At 33.0% G+C, this 15,836-nt stretch overlaps 1 protein-coding gene across 3 annotated transcripts in view; it reads left to right on the forward strand.

The window, feature by feature from the left end:
- Positions 1–15,836, forward strand: part of Elk (Eag-like K[+] channel) — a 348,673-nt gene that overhangs the window by 261,840 nt on the left and 70,997 nt on the right. For all 3 annotated transcript variants that reach the window (XM_076409682.1, XM_076409683.1, XM_076409684.1), the window contains exon 9: positions 14,644–14,826. In XM_076409682.1, the coding sequence (XP_076265797.1) occupies positions 14,644–14,826 (183 nt within the window). The remainder of the gene's footprint in view (positions 1–14,643; positions 14,827–15,836) is intronic.

A 15,836-nucleotide genomic window follows, 5' to 3' on the forward strand; every position in this document is an offset into this window, starting at 1 on the left:
TACCTGTAATTTTTAAAAATTTATCCAATAATTATTTCTGATTTTACTTTGCCTCCAGCACAACATAATCCAGTAGATTCACCACTGTATTTTAACGCCTTACAATATTTAGAAATGATTGTCATTTTCCAATTGTTACCGATATGACGGCATAATAATCTATTGCCGCATCTTAGTGGAATGCAGCTTGTTCCAGGATCACAGTGTCTGCGGAATCGCTCAATTTCATTATGTCGTGCCCGCTGTTATTGTGTTTGATAAGCACGAACTCCTAGCATTCTAAGCCTCTCTACTTCATTGTCACTCTCTAAAGAACGCAATTCTGACATAGTAATACGAATATTTTCTTGATCTGTCTCTCTCTGGTCATCAGTTCGGTGAGCACTTGAGGTAGCTTTTCGCACATTTGATTGACTGCGACTACCTAGTCAGGTCATCTTCTCGACGCCATCGTAAATTTGACTATGACACTATGACAAAAAATCAACAGAAAAAAGAACACATAATTTGAAATGTCACTATCACAAAGGATCACCGAAGTTAAGCAAGCTCTCGCGCACGTAGCGGTAATCGTCACTCAAAAGATAGAGGAATGCATTCTTTGTCTGAGGTATCGATTGATATAGAAGATGGATCGACATATTAGTTGCTTTTCAAATGTCAAATATTACGGTAGCGGATAGAAATTTAATTTGTGACCAAAAGACATATTAGTTGCTTGTCAAATGTCAAATATTATGGTTGGGTTCAGAAATTCAATTTGTGACAAAACTTAAGATTTATCTAATCTGCATAAAAATAATCTGATAGTTAACAACTGCAGTTAGCTAAAATTAAGTTTATTTTTTACCTTCTGAGAATAAAGATATAAAAATTCTAATTAGTTATTTATTTTAAACTACTCTTTCTATTTGATTTCTGAACGACGGGGAATACATAAAAGAAAAAACAAAATAGTTGTTTTTATTTAATTTCGAGAATGTTCGTATTTATTCACCATTTAAACCTTCCCTGAACTTCCGCAAATAATTCAAAATCAAAATTATCCAGATGGGTCCAGCCGTTCTCGGATTTTGGTGAGACTAACGAACAACGATTCATATTTTTATATATAGATTTTTAATAATTTCCGAACTACTAGTTTAAATTGAAGCAACTTTTCAATTTCCTATCTTTAAACTTATTATACTAATCAGCGCTGAATGATCTTTCCTAGGCAAAGTTTAAAATAAAACTTTCATACCAATCTCAAGTAAAACTTTTCTCCAACGGTACATGTTTCAATATAATTGAATAGATTTTAAACTAAAACAAGTACGAAATGTTAATGTTTTCTAAAATGTTTTAAAATTTAAAGATTTTAATTAAAGAAAAAATACTAATCCCACGACGTAATCATATATATATAAAAACAACCTGGGTCAAAAGTCTTGCTACCATTTTGATTGCCTATAACTTTGCTCAAAGAACAGACAAGTAAATTTGATTGTCATAAAAAAGTTATTTGGTCTTTACATTTTTTTCGTTATGATTGAAAAAGGATTTTGGCTAAATGGTGACCGCGATTCGCTATGCAACTTTCGGCTATTTTTAAGGCATTTTTCATGACATCCTGCAACATCTGAAGCTGATTTTCTTCAATTTTGTGACAAATGTTATCTTCAAAATATTGAATCGTTTGGGGCTTATTCACATAAGCTTTTGATGTTAAAAAAAATAGCCGGTGCTGTTTTATCAGGAGATCTGGCTAAATCGCCACTTCGCGAAATTAGACTTCGTGAGAAAACGCCATTCAATAATTGAATTGTTGAATGAGCTGCATATGCTGTGGCTACATCTTGCTGAAACAACTTGTCCTCTAGTCCTTGCTCTTCCATTGCAGACACAAGAAAATTTCGAATCATGTCTTGGTACCGTTCAGCAGTTCAGTTCAACATTAACCGCAACACCTTGGTCATTTTCAAGAAAATAGGGACCAATAATGTTTCTAGATGAATTCCACACTCTGCAGTTGTTTTTAGTGGATTCAATGTTGTTTCATGAATTAATTGAAGATTATGTGTTCCCCAAAACCGACTGTTCTGTTTATAACGTAGCCACTGAGAAGAAAATGGTATTCATCGCTCATTATCAATTTAAACGAAAAATCTTCAATTTCACCGGACAGCCTTGGGATTGCATTACAGTACTCAACTCGTTAATCAGGATCTCTCGGTAACAATTTTTGGACTAATTGAATTTTGTACGGAACCACTTTCAAATCCGTTTTCAAATTTCGCTTTAAACTGTGTGCAGAAATGTGTGACTGGGAACCACGTCTCCGAATTAATGTTTCTGGAGACTTTGCAATACTATCGCGCACCAGAGCCACGTTTTCAGCGTTACGAGATGTCCGTTGTCTTCCAGAACGAGGTATATCTGCTGTCGTTCGGTATGTTGAAAATTCGCATGCAAAAGATTAATTGTGGTTTTGTGAGGCACTGGACGATTTGAATATTTTTGACGCAATTTCCGCTGAGTGGCAATAATGGAATGATTATTTTTAATAAATATTATTACTATTTCTGCTCGTTCTTGCGGCGTATATTTATCCATAACAAAATTTGGACATCTACACAACACAATGTTTAAAACGAAACTGAGCTAAACGAAAATGGTAGCAGGACTTTTGCCCCACCGGTTACCTGTGATATGGGAGAAAAATCATAACTTGGGAAAATATAAAATATCGCATTATATCCAATGTCTGATGAAGCTACGCCAAGATCAAAAAGACACCTACCAAACATAAAACACGTGGCTAGCAAAAAGGATGTCTCATCGGCTCGTTGTTGAGTATTCCGGATAATGGGGATGCCAGACGTAACGTGTCAGTAGTTGTACCCGTAGGGGACCCTTTTATGATGGCTATAACCATAATCTTCAAGAGAACCCGAGTTAGATTAAAAATCCCTAACGTACGTTCGCTCCATCGACGTGGAGGGATCTTTCCCCTTCCTAAAATTCTGAATGAATCAGGACGCAGAGAAGTATTTCTTGGGCCAACCTTCTCAGCCACCACGAAGAATCCGAGGGATGAAGTTGGGCGATATAACACGGTGCATTGAGAATGAGAATTAGCGAGATTCACACAATTAACAGAATGAAAAATTTACAGAACCAAGACCAGAAACAGCTAAATGTCAAGAGTATAGAATTAGCAAAAGAACAGTCAGAACCGAACAACATAATAAGACAAGTATCAAGATTGAAATTGGAAAAATGTCAAATTAAGAAGAAAGAAAAAGACAACAATAAGCGATAATATAACCATAAGTTGGGTGCGTTGTTAGAATTAGTATTAGCCAGGCATACGATTTATCAAGTTATTTCCATCCAATTCATAATACTTTTCACCATTACGTATCGATTTTACATCATTCATTGTATATGTTTTTATATTGTTCATTAAGAAACTCGCCTTCTGCATTAATTTACACAAAGAATAGTGAAAATAAGTTGTATTTTAATTACAAAATTGTTGTATTTCCTTAACAACTCAAGAACTATTGTATTTTGAAAACTTTTTTTTTATCATAAAGTACATAGGATATATTTATGTATAGAATGGCCTATTAGACAAAAGGTCTCAGCAACTGATACAATAACATAGTTTTGTCGGAATTTTATTTGACCACTTTACATAAAAGTGGATGAATTTCGTTAAAACCTTAAAATAGCAGATTAAACTGTACTCATTCAATATACTGGTAGTTATGTTTTTTTCTGTTTTTTTGGTTTTTCTTCATAATAGTTTCAAGTTATAATTTTGGATGCAGTACAAACTGTTAAAATGTCTATATAGAGAATATCAAACAAGACCCATTGATTGTTTTTTTATCTTTCAGTTATTCCTGTAATTATAACTGAATATGTGTTATAAGATATATCAGGAGCCCATGAAATTTTTGGTGAGTAATACCAATTCCAGATTAACGTGCCTGTAAATATTATACTAAAAAGTCATTTGTTTATTTGTTACCATAAAATTTTTAAACAAAAATCTAATTATACCCATTTGATAACTCCATTTATAACCGAAAGCCATGCATTCCCTAAAACTATTCACTAAAAAGTATTCGTTCTGACTACTACTTGCTCCGGTCGAAAACCAATGACCCAGGTCGATTCTTAGATCCAATAAAATTCATTGTTCCAATTTTTCCAAATTAATCTTTCCAAGTAACAAAACACCCTCAAGACTTATTTGTACACCCTGTAATTAGGGAATGGAGAAGCAGCGGCATGTTTAGATAAGCTATCATACCGAGCAGCGTTTTAACTATGGATCACATTATTATCTAATGGGTTTAATAGTCTCCACTGCCTATGCCTTTTATTAAAACATATTTCAAAACCATGTAAACGTTCAGCCGTGATGGAGGACCTGCTAATAAAATGCCGTTACATAGTAGGAGGATTTCCCGATTATAGCGTTCTCTGTGACTAACGTAAACAGTGTTAATGTGATACGATGGTTATCATAACAATGTTAGGGGAGAGGAAGAGGAAAGAATGCATACACATTATCAAAAACTAATGAAACATTTTAAATAACATTTTATTTACACTTTAAGGTAAATGAAGTGGCTCGGTGAATGGAGGTAAAACGTTATGAAACAGTGGTGTTACATTATGTGACCGTTATTTATTGGCAATATAAAAAAATGTGAAAAATACAATTAGATAAAACAGATGGCAGCGGTGTTACCTGGTGACGAGGCTTGGGCAGTCGATGGTGGCACGTCTAAACCAAACGAGGGTTGAGCACTGAATAAATCAAAATACCCTTCCATCACATCCCAGATAAACTTCTCGGGGTTGCCGCCAGCTATTCGTTATTGGGTTCTAGTTGACGCTCCTGGCACCCCGCCCGTGTTCGACATGTGGTATTATATTTCTGGATATTTTGTAGACCGTTATTCCACGATGTAAAATTCGACATGCCTCAAGGTCGCTACAGCACCATAGCATTTGAAATATAAGTAAACTAATACCATTAATCAAATATATAAAGTTGGGGAAAAATTAGTTTTAGTTTTTCCTAATAGATAGATTTGAAGCACAGTATTTTCTAATTTGGTCACTCAATCGGATCTTCAATCGTAGATCGAAGCCCACACTAAGCAATATGTCTAGTCCAGATAATCCAGAATTACTGAAAAGGAAACTCTAAAATACAAAAAAATAAACAAATGATTTTTTACTATAATATTAACAGGCACGTTAATCTGGAATTGGTATTACTCACCAAAAATTTCATGGGCTCCTGATATATCTTATAACACATATTCAGTTATAATTACAGGAATAAATGAAAGATAAAAAAACATGGGCCTTGTTTGATATTCTCTATATAGACATTTTACCAGTTTGTACTGCATCCAAAATTATAGCTTGAAACTAGTGTGAAGAAAAACAGAAAAAACAAGCCTTCAACATTTTATAATCCTGATTTTGAGAGAAAACGCGACCAACCGCAGAGGTTTAGAGGCAGAACTGGCGGCGGAAGTAGTTTGTTAGTCCGTTAATCTTCTGTAGAATAAAGGCAGGGTCTCCAAGAACATACACAGTCACTTTTATCGGGTTCCTGGTTTTGTAAAGGAAAACAGTATTGTTTCTCTTTGTTACATTAATGGTTTTTTTATGAAAACCTAAACTAATTAACATAGCTTCTCTGTTATATCAATATTCCTTCTCTGTTACAATTATAATTAATTTTCTGTTATATTTATATTCCTTATAACCGAAGATTAGCGAGCCTTAATTCATGATGTAAAGAAACAAATATTTTCTTGTGAAGCAGTGTTATTTCGTGATTAAAAAACACACCAAATATATTTCAAGCAACCAGACGATGTCTTTATGTGAAAAATGAATGGTGTGATAATGATGACGATTTATGTATATTTGATTAGATTTTAACTCGCAGTACCGTCTCGTATCGCAGTTTAGCAAGTCGCCGATTTCTTCCGTAAAATTTATTCGTTTTTATAGTAAGATAAACGTTTTCGTTGTTTTAAACTTTTCGTAGTTCATCACTGATTTATATACTTAACTGTCACAATTCCCTTAACACATATATTCATATTATAAAATGATCATATGGTGAAATTATAATGGCGCCTCTTGACAGAAAAAGTTCGATTATTCCAGGGGGTTTATACTTCACTCATTTAAAAATGGCTTTCTTTCCCAACAAAGACGGGAAAAAGGAGAAAAACAGTAGGATTTAAGCAGCGTACGAAACGCTTCTTATTCTTTTGTTTGCATGTCAACGTCAGTTTTTTTTTAATTACCTACTCGGTTGCTGACAGACATTTTATCATTTTATTAAGATGACTGTATTGTTCCTTAAAAATATATAATATTTAAAAATGAAATTATAAATAATTTCACGTATATTCTTGTAAATAAAGAAGATAATAAATAAATAAAATAAATAAATAAGATAATAGATGCGTCCATGTATTTTGATCAGCGATATCTATAGGTGAAAATGTAAAGTGTTAATGTATAAATCCGAAAAGCACAAATGCAAGTTAGCAGAATCAATAGTAGAAAATTTTCATTGGATGTTATTGAATTCGAGATACATTCGAGACCGACTTTGAATTTTAAAAATTAGAAAGATTCCTGGAACACTGGATCCTTTTAAACCGTGGACCTATAGGTGAAAATGTAAAGTGTTAATGTATAAATCCGAAAAGCACAAATGCAAATTAGCAGAATCAATACTAGAAAATCTTCAGTGATCAATTATATTGGTCAAGTTACTCGACTTCACTCTGCGACAGTCTTATTTCGATATTGTCTAGCCCACTAGAGTCATTTATTTTTCATGCTATCGGTTAGGCATGGTTTTTTGGAAGTCCAATTAGATTATCTTCAACCAACCACCTCCGCATTGTCCTCTTCGAAAGTTTACACCCTCGTCATTTATTATAGTGGTCAAATAGCCAACGCTCTTTTTACGATCTTCAATTTTTTTCTGATTTCTCAATCGGTACGAGGTGTGGTGATTCCTTTTATGCCACATATTCCAATACGATATGCCTCAAAAGGCTTTTATTATTAATTTTAAGTTTAATTCGATTTTTACTTCGATTCGATATTTTAAAACTCCGGTAATAGCTGCTATCTCTCTCTGGGAATGTGCGGAGTGCAACATTTGTGTCCCTCTATATTTTCTTGGAGATGTGTCTAAAGCCTTAGTCATCCTGAAAACTTGAAAATTTCAAGTAATCGTCTCGAACCATTAACAATAGTTCGTAGAGAAAACATAGCCAAAGTATTAATATACAGAGCACTTTACAGATACATAGTTTATTATTACATTACAATATACAGAGTATTAATATACATCCTTTGATTATTATAGACATAGAAATCGGTTAAAAGCAATGAAATAATAGTATCTAGACAACACAAACAAAATAGTACAAAGCGCGCAATTTAATTCACGATAACTGAATAAGAAAAAACGTCACACAATTGACAAATGACGCTATGTAAAATAAAATAACCCATTAAAAACAACATAATTTATTCAGACAAATATAACAATTTGACCACCTACTGCAATTGCCTGCACACTTTTACATGCAACGGGAAAGACTCAATAGGAACCAAAATGGCCATACAAATTAAGCAACAAAGAAAGAGTTTTATGTGGCATATTATGAATAACGATGAAAACTGTATCTAATACAACAAAACCAAGTGCAAAATGCCATGTGTGTTAATCCAGAATACCTACCAGCATAACAGGTTAATTGAAAAGTCCCCGGCCTGACACATAGATTCTACTAAAATTATATCCATATGTCTTTTAGTTAACACTAACATTCAAAAGATGCGTCTATAAATTTGACCGCTGTGGGATTATTAGTTTGTGAATTATAGCTTTTAAGTGAAGAAACTTTGGATATTGTGAAAAAAAATGGATAAAAAAGAATTTCGCGTGTTAATAAAATATCGCTTTTTGAAGGGAAAAAATACAGTTGAAGCAAAAACTTGGTCATCAAGGATTTGTATGCTAAGGTCAGACGTGGTGAAATGAGCACCGAAGACGGTGAAGGTAGAGAACACCCAAAAGAGGTTGTTACCGACGAAAACATTTAAAAAATTAACAAAATGATTTTGAATAACTGTAATTTCAAATTGAATGAAATAACAGACACTCTAAAGATATCAATTGAACGTGTATATTATATCATTCACGAATATTTGCGTCTGAGGAAGCTCTGTCTAAAGTGGGTGCCGCGCGAGCTCATTTTTGACCAAAAGCAACGACTTATTGATGATTCGGAGTAGTGTTTGAAGATGATCAAGCGTAATAAACCCGAATTTTCCGTCGATATTTGACAATGGATGAAACATGGCTTCATCATTTCACTCCGAAATCCAATCGACAGTCATCCGAGTGGAATGCACACGGTGAACCCGTTCCAAAGCGTGGGAAAACGCAAAAGTCGGCTGGCAAGGTTATGGCGTTTGTATTTTGGGATGCGCATGGAATAATTTTAATTAACTATCTTGAAAAAGGAAGGACTATCAACAGCGACTATTACATAGCGTTATTGGGGCGTTTGAAGGACGAAATAGCCCAAAAACGGCGACATTTGAAGAAAAATAAAGTGATGCTTCAACAAGACAATGTACCGTGTCATAAGTCAATGAAAACCATGGCAAAAATCCATGAATTTTGCCTCGAATTGCTTCCTCATACACCGTATTCTCCAGATCTGGCCGCCAGCGACTATTTCCTGTTCTCAGATCTCAAAAGAATGCTCGCTGGGAAGAAATTTTCGTCGAATGAAGAGGTGATCCCCGAATCTGAGGACTATTTTAAAGCAGTGCAAATTTAAAGCAAAGTTTAAATCGTACTACAAAAATGGCATCGAAAAGTCGGATGGACGCTACAATGAGTGTATCACCCTTAAAGGGAATTAGATTGAATAAAAAATATTATTTTGAAAAAAATATTTGTTTTACTATGGTAGGCCGGGGACTTTTCAATTGATCCATTAGACACCGAAGTTTCTGTAAAGCCATTTTTGAAAGCCAAATTCATGACTGTAAAATATTGCAGAGCATATAGTGGGGTCATCAAGGTGTTGTCTATTACGAACTGCTAAAACCGAACGAAAATATTATAGCAAATATCTACCGACGTAGTGTTGCAAAAGAGACCAGAATGAATGATTATCAGAGTCAAAGTGATCCTCTTGCATTACAACAGTCGGTTACATGTTGTAAAGTTATGAAGGATACAGTGTTACTGTTCGAATACTCACCACACATAGTGTCTTTTGATTACCAAATTTTTTTGCGTTTCCATAATGTATCGCCATGTTAATGAGAAAAAGATGAGAAGAAATATTGCTATACATGACGGTTTATTATATGTTATATATTAAAAGTACTATTATAACATGCTGTGACACCAAATAAATAAATAAATATATTTATATATATACATTCTTTGCAAAAACATTTTATAGTATATGTAATATCATACTTAAGCATCGTAAAAATCGTTTAGAAGCCATGAAGGCGATCCATCTGAAGAGAGCTCAAGCACTGAAACATCAACATTAGAAATTGTCTTTAAAATACAATGTATGGTTTTGCAATATCGTTGAAATATAGTAAAGCTCCAGGCATTTCACAAATTTCGTAACCCATTGCATCTCTATGCTAGAGAATGTAAAACAATTATCTATATATTAGTCAGCTTAGCAAAAATTTTGCCAACCCTTTTTGATGAAAAGGGGAACACTGAAAAGCATTAACAACATTCAACATTGTTAACAAACATTCTTAACAAGCAAAATGCAACTGAAAATTGCAGGTAATAAATACGCTAATTTGTGCATCAAAAGTTAAAAGTAATGTTCTACAAAATATGAACAGTTATAAATAGTTATATAATAATTATATATAGTTTCATAGAATTCTAATTCCTCATTTGTAGGTGAGTTGTTAGTTCCTACGTGGAACATAAGAGAATGTAGAAAGCAATATATAAATGAAAACCCTAGAGGACAAACTAAATATATACTATCTGCAAGGGCGAGATTGAAGATTGAAATAAATAAGCAAAGAGCAAAGCAATATTATTTAAAAATGTATGTAAAGAAATTATTCTTTTAATCAGCCTGATATATTTATTGCTTTTGTAGTATATATTTTAAGGCATATTATATATATATATATATATATATATATAAACTATATGACTATATGAATCTATAAATGAAGTAATGAAAATATGCAGGAGTTAAAATCAAACCTACTACATAATTTGCAGAGATGGAACGCATAGGACAAATAGAAGATATTAAGAATTATTAACAGTGCATTTTTAAAAATTTTAAAGCATTGATGAAAATTAAGTTATTTAATAATTAATATAAATATATGTGACCATACGACATATTTTTCTTTGACCTTATATTGATTGTTTTGATTATTTACTTTATAAACCTAATTATTGAAAATGTAATAAGTACTTTAATGATTATAAAAACATTCCTTTCAAACACACTTCTAAATTGTAAAAAATAAAATATCTAATTGTGTTCGTTATTGGTTATTGTTTTAATATACAATAGTTAAAATTGTTTTATTCATTTATTTTCTATTTTAATAAACAAACATGTATTAGTTCATTTATTATTCCATACTTATGTTTGTAATATAAAAGTAAAGAAAGATCATGTATACTTATAATCTTACTTATGATACTTTGTTATAATATTAAGTGCCCTAGTAATTTACAGTTATTAATACATTATATTTTATGTATCAATTACTATCAGAAAAGGCTATAAAACTATTAACATTTATATTTAATGCTATGCTACGAATTAATTACTTCCCTAGTATCTGGAAAGTAGCTAAAATATTAATGATACTTAAACCAGGAAAAATACCAGAAGATGTGACCTCCTACCGACCTATAAGTTTATTACCAATAATCTCGAAAGTTTTCGAGAAATTATAACTAAAAAAGCTAAACTATATAATAGAAAAAAGAAAAATTATTCCAGAACATCAGTTTGGCTTTCGCAATAAGCATGGGACCATAGAACAAGTGCATAGACTTGTAAACCAAATAAACGCTGACCTAAATGCCAAAAGATATTGTTCGGCTGCTTTCCTAGACATATCTCAGGCTTTTGACAAAGTATGGCATACGGGCTTGCAGGTTAAACTAAAGAAACTTCTCCCTCATCCGGACTATCAGCTACTAAAATCGTATCTCACTGACAGACATTTTATTGTAAATCAAGGTGATGAATATACCGAACTAAATCCCATATATTCAGGAGTTCCGCAAGGTAGTGTACTGGGTCCAGTACTGTATCTTCTGTATACGGCTGATCTGCCCACCACAAAAATAACTACTGTGGCAACATATGCAGACGATACAGCAATCTTAGCATCCCATGAAGATCCAGTCACAGCATCAATAAACCTACAAACCCACCTGGAGCAAATACAATTATGATTGAAGACATGGCGTATTAAAGCCAATGAATCAAAATCCACGCATATAACGTTTACCCTGCGTAAAAGAACATGTCCACCAGTGAACATCAATCATCGTCAACTCCCCCAAGCAGAGCATGTTAAATATCTTGGTATGCATTTAGATCGACGCCTAACCTGGAAGAAGCACATACTCTCTAAACGGAAACAACTGGGACTAAAATTATATCAAATGTATTGGCTCATTGGGCGCAAATCCAAGTTATCATTAGATAACAAGGTATTGCTGTATGAGTCTATACTCAAGCCCATTTGGACATATGGAATTCAACTATGTGGTACCGCTAGCAAATCTAATATATCCATCATTCAACGGTTCCAAAATAAGGTGTTGCGTGCCATTGTTGATGCTCCGTACTATATTTCAAATAAAGTGATACAACGCGATATTCCTCTAGAACCTATAACGAGTGTAATTCAACGTGTTTGTGTGAAGTACTTCGAAAGAGTGTCAGTGCATCCCAATGTACTCGCTAATCAGCTAAATATGCGACGGGATAGTGAAGTGCGTAGACTAAAACGTTTAACACCACCTGATCTGATTACTGGACATATGTAGAGTTTAGAATAAGCATTAGAATAAGACTAATTAATTAAGATAATATATTATACAGAAGATTGCTTAATGAAGTGATTTTCTACATGCCATGTATATATAATATAGACAGAAAAAATACTTATTGCCAATAGGGCAGATTGTGGACTCACGAAGAGCAATAAAAAAATGTATCAATTACATTTCTGATCTTATGTTGAAATTACTGTGAAAATAAGTTTTAGTAACATATAATTTTTAAATTGGTCATTTTATTCTATTATGGGATACTTGATTAATCCAATACATTGTAGTCGAATTTCGGCCATAGGGCGTTCACTATTTTATATAATTTTGAGTAAGTATCCCGCGTGATTTCTAAAATCAAGTAAGCGGTTAAACGACTTGATATCGTCGATTTACCATATGCATATTACAGTAGAATTTAATCAGCTGAGACTAATTGTGAATGGAATATGAGCCGTAGTAAATATCGTCGATAATGAAATGAACCGTAAAAGTTTCAAGGCGAGTTGAATAACAAGCCCTGTGGATCGGGGAAAAATATTTTTATTCCATTAGAGATTCTTGCTTATGTTAATGCGGAAATACTGGATGTTATTGAATTCGAGATACATTCGAGACCGACTTTGAATTTTAAAAATTAGAAAGATTCCTGGAACACTGGATCCTTTTACACAGTGGACGCATCTTCATTATCTGTATAAAAATAATAAAGGTCTTTTTGTCCTACAACAGGTACCACATTTATAACAACGCAGATATTTAAATTCTTTAGGTATTGTCGCATAAAATTTTATATATTAAATTGTTCTTCGCCGGTCTCATTGACGCAGTAGTCACGGCGCCAAGACGGTGCTCCTACTGTTTCGATAGTCGGTTTCGAATCCTGCTGGGGCATGGATGCACTTTATGTTTTGTAATTGTAATTGCAAATATATTTCTAGGCAATAGTGGAAAATCCGACAAGGAATAATCATACCAGTCACGCCAGTAACCAGGCTGGGTAAGTCCGGATGCCTTCTGGGATAGTCTCTAAGTTGGTCACTGGCCAGTCGGTATTCTTAATGCCACGGACCATGGCTCCAGCCCACGTGAAACTGTCGGTCCAGTCCAGATAAACCCTCGTTGGTATAAACGAGACTTTGAGATATTCAAAGAGAAAATATTCTTCACATTTTATTTTTTGGTAATTACATTATACAAAATTATCGAATAGTCGACGCTTCCCGCAAAAAACAAACATTCTTCTGAAATGCAGTGGCTCCTTTATATGTGAGATTGAGGAATCCATTTTTCATAGAGACTCTTATATTAAAGTATGCTTCATCCAAATAGATGACAGTAGATGGATAGATAAAGATGGACTGCAACATGTTTCAGAGCACGCAAATAAATAAGACTCACTTTTTTCCACAATATCCAATACCTAGATGGTACTATGACATGCTTTCGAGTAATTTGATTGCCTAGTTTACATCACATTTTATTGACATTTTGTTGCAATTCAACAAAATAAAAAATAATTTAATTTCTGATAGAGATTTATTGAATAAAATTTAATATAAACATAAGGGGTAAATACAAGAAAGTCATACATCTTATCATTCATCTCTTATCATAATATTAATAACATTTTATCCTGAACACCCGAAAACCCTTATGTATTATACGATGAAAAAGTTTAAAATTTACTTTCTTAAAAAGAGATCTCTTATAGACATGGCACAGAATTAATCATAAAAAATTGTAAACAAAAATTGCATTTAATTTCATTTTTTTATAAATTTTTGTGGTGTGAATATTTTTCACTGTATACATTCTAGTAGATCATAAAAATACCAACAATCCCGATTAGTTATCCAGAATATATTTCTTTATATAAAATAACCCGTTAGAACATGTATTCTACTTTAATAAGCATAATTTTAAAGGGAAATGCAATTTGACATTAATCAATTGTTCATTGGCTTTGCGATACAAATTTTCTTGTGGTTTAATCATGCCTAATTCAAATAATTTTATTATATTTAACAGCATCTATCTATCTTTTAAATAGAGCCAGAAACTTCTTGAAAGGAAAACTATGTCTCATTTCTTTGCTTTGTGTACATCCGCTTACAGAACACTTAGGAAAAGATGCCTTATAAGGAACCACTGTTGATTAGAATCTAGTCACGAAAATGCAAAGAATTATTAAACATAATCTCCTTTACGTCCTGCACACAGAAAATGGCACCCAAAATATATAACAACAAGCGCACCATTGAAACAATATGAACCAACCACATTCCTTCGCGGATATTTACATAGCGGTTCAAACAAACTAAAAAAATATATCGAAAAAGCGATTGTATCGTTATCAAAGTTAAATCTCTATTTATTCCAGCTCTATAACATATAAAGAGTATAATACTTTTTTATAATTTTAATATATTGAAAACAGGTGACTAGACAACTAGAAATAACATATATTCTTCTTCTTTCAGGATGGATTCGAGCATTAGCTGACAGACTAAAGATCATGGAGGTGTTCAATGTATCCAACACGGACGCTTATGTCACAGCCCTTTATTTCACCTGTTCCAGCTTAACCAGCGTTGGATTTGGCAACGTCAGCGCCAACACAACCAACGAAAAGATCTTCAGCATTTGCGTCATGCTGATTGGCGGTAAGCTGCACAAATCATATAATGTTTACAAACCAAAAAAATTCAAAAACTCAAACTTTTTAATTGATATGGTTTATTCAATAAGTTCTAATAACATGTATACGTCATATTCTTCGATCTGTCAATGTGTTCTTAGTTTATAACCTGTTTAAAATTGACGTATGCCGGCTTGGTGGTGCTGTGGTAAAGGCAATAGAATGGTCGAATCCATGGTATGAACGTAAATTTATGTTTGTGATTGTTTAAAATTTGTGATTCTCCTAGGCAAGACTTTAAAATCCAGTAACCAGGCTGGGTAAGACCGGATATCTTCTGGAATTATTTCTAAAGTAGGTCACTCGCCCCTCGGTAAGCTTAATGCTGAGGACCGTGGTTCGGAGCCCACGTTAAACTATAGGTCCAGTCCAGATAAGCCCCTAGTTGGTAAAAGGAGGCATTAAAATATATTTTTAAAAAAATTGGCGTATCAATGAATTTTTATTTTGATAAATAATAAATAAATAATAAATCGTTAGATTTTGTTGAAATAAATATTGAAAATTTGTGGTAACCCCACATCACTAATATGTAGATTTTGAATTTTCTCGGGCAATATAAGTGACATTTTATATGCATATGTAAAAAAGAGATTTTTTCAATATCCAGGGTCCAAGCAGGTATCTCTACCGGCGTAGATAGGTATATATTTAACAAAAGTATAAAATGGTTCCCATCGGTGATAATGCAAATGTAAAAGTTTTTATATTTTCAAAGCTCTAGTAAATTGATTCGCCATTTCAAATGGATTTACCGCACGAGAAATTAACGGTCAAAAAAGTTAAACATACAATAATAAGAGAGATTAATATTAAAAAAGCTCCTGGTTATGACTTAATTACTGGCAAAATTTTAAAAGAACTATCAGAAAAGGCTATAAAACTATTAACATATATATTTAATGCTATGCTACGAATTAATTACTTCCCTAGTATCTGGAAAGTAGCTAAAATATTAATGATACTTAAACCAGG

The sequence above is a fragment of the Rhynchophorus ferrugineus genome, unplaced genomic scaffold (genome assembly GCF_030347505.1).
Source record: "Rhynchophorus ferrugineus isolate W39M unplaced genomic scaffold, kcgeb_rfMv2 rfM7, whole genome shotgun sequence".
NCBI classification, from domain to species: domain Eukaryota; kingdom Metazoa; phylum Arthropoda; class Insecta; order Coleoptera; family Curculionidae; genus Rhynchophorus; species Rhynchophorus ferrugineus.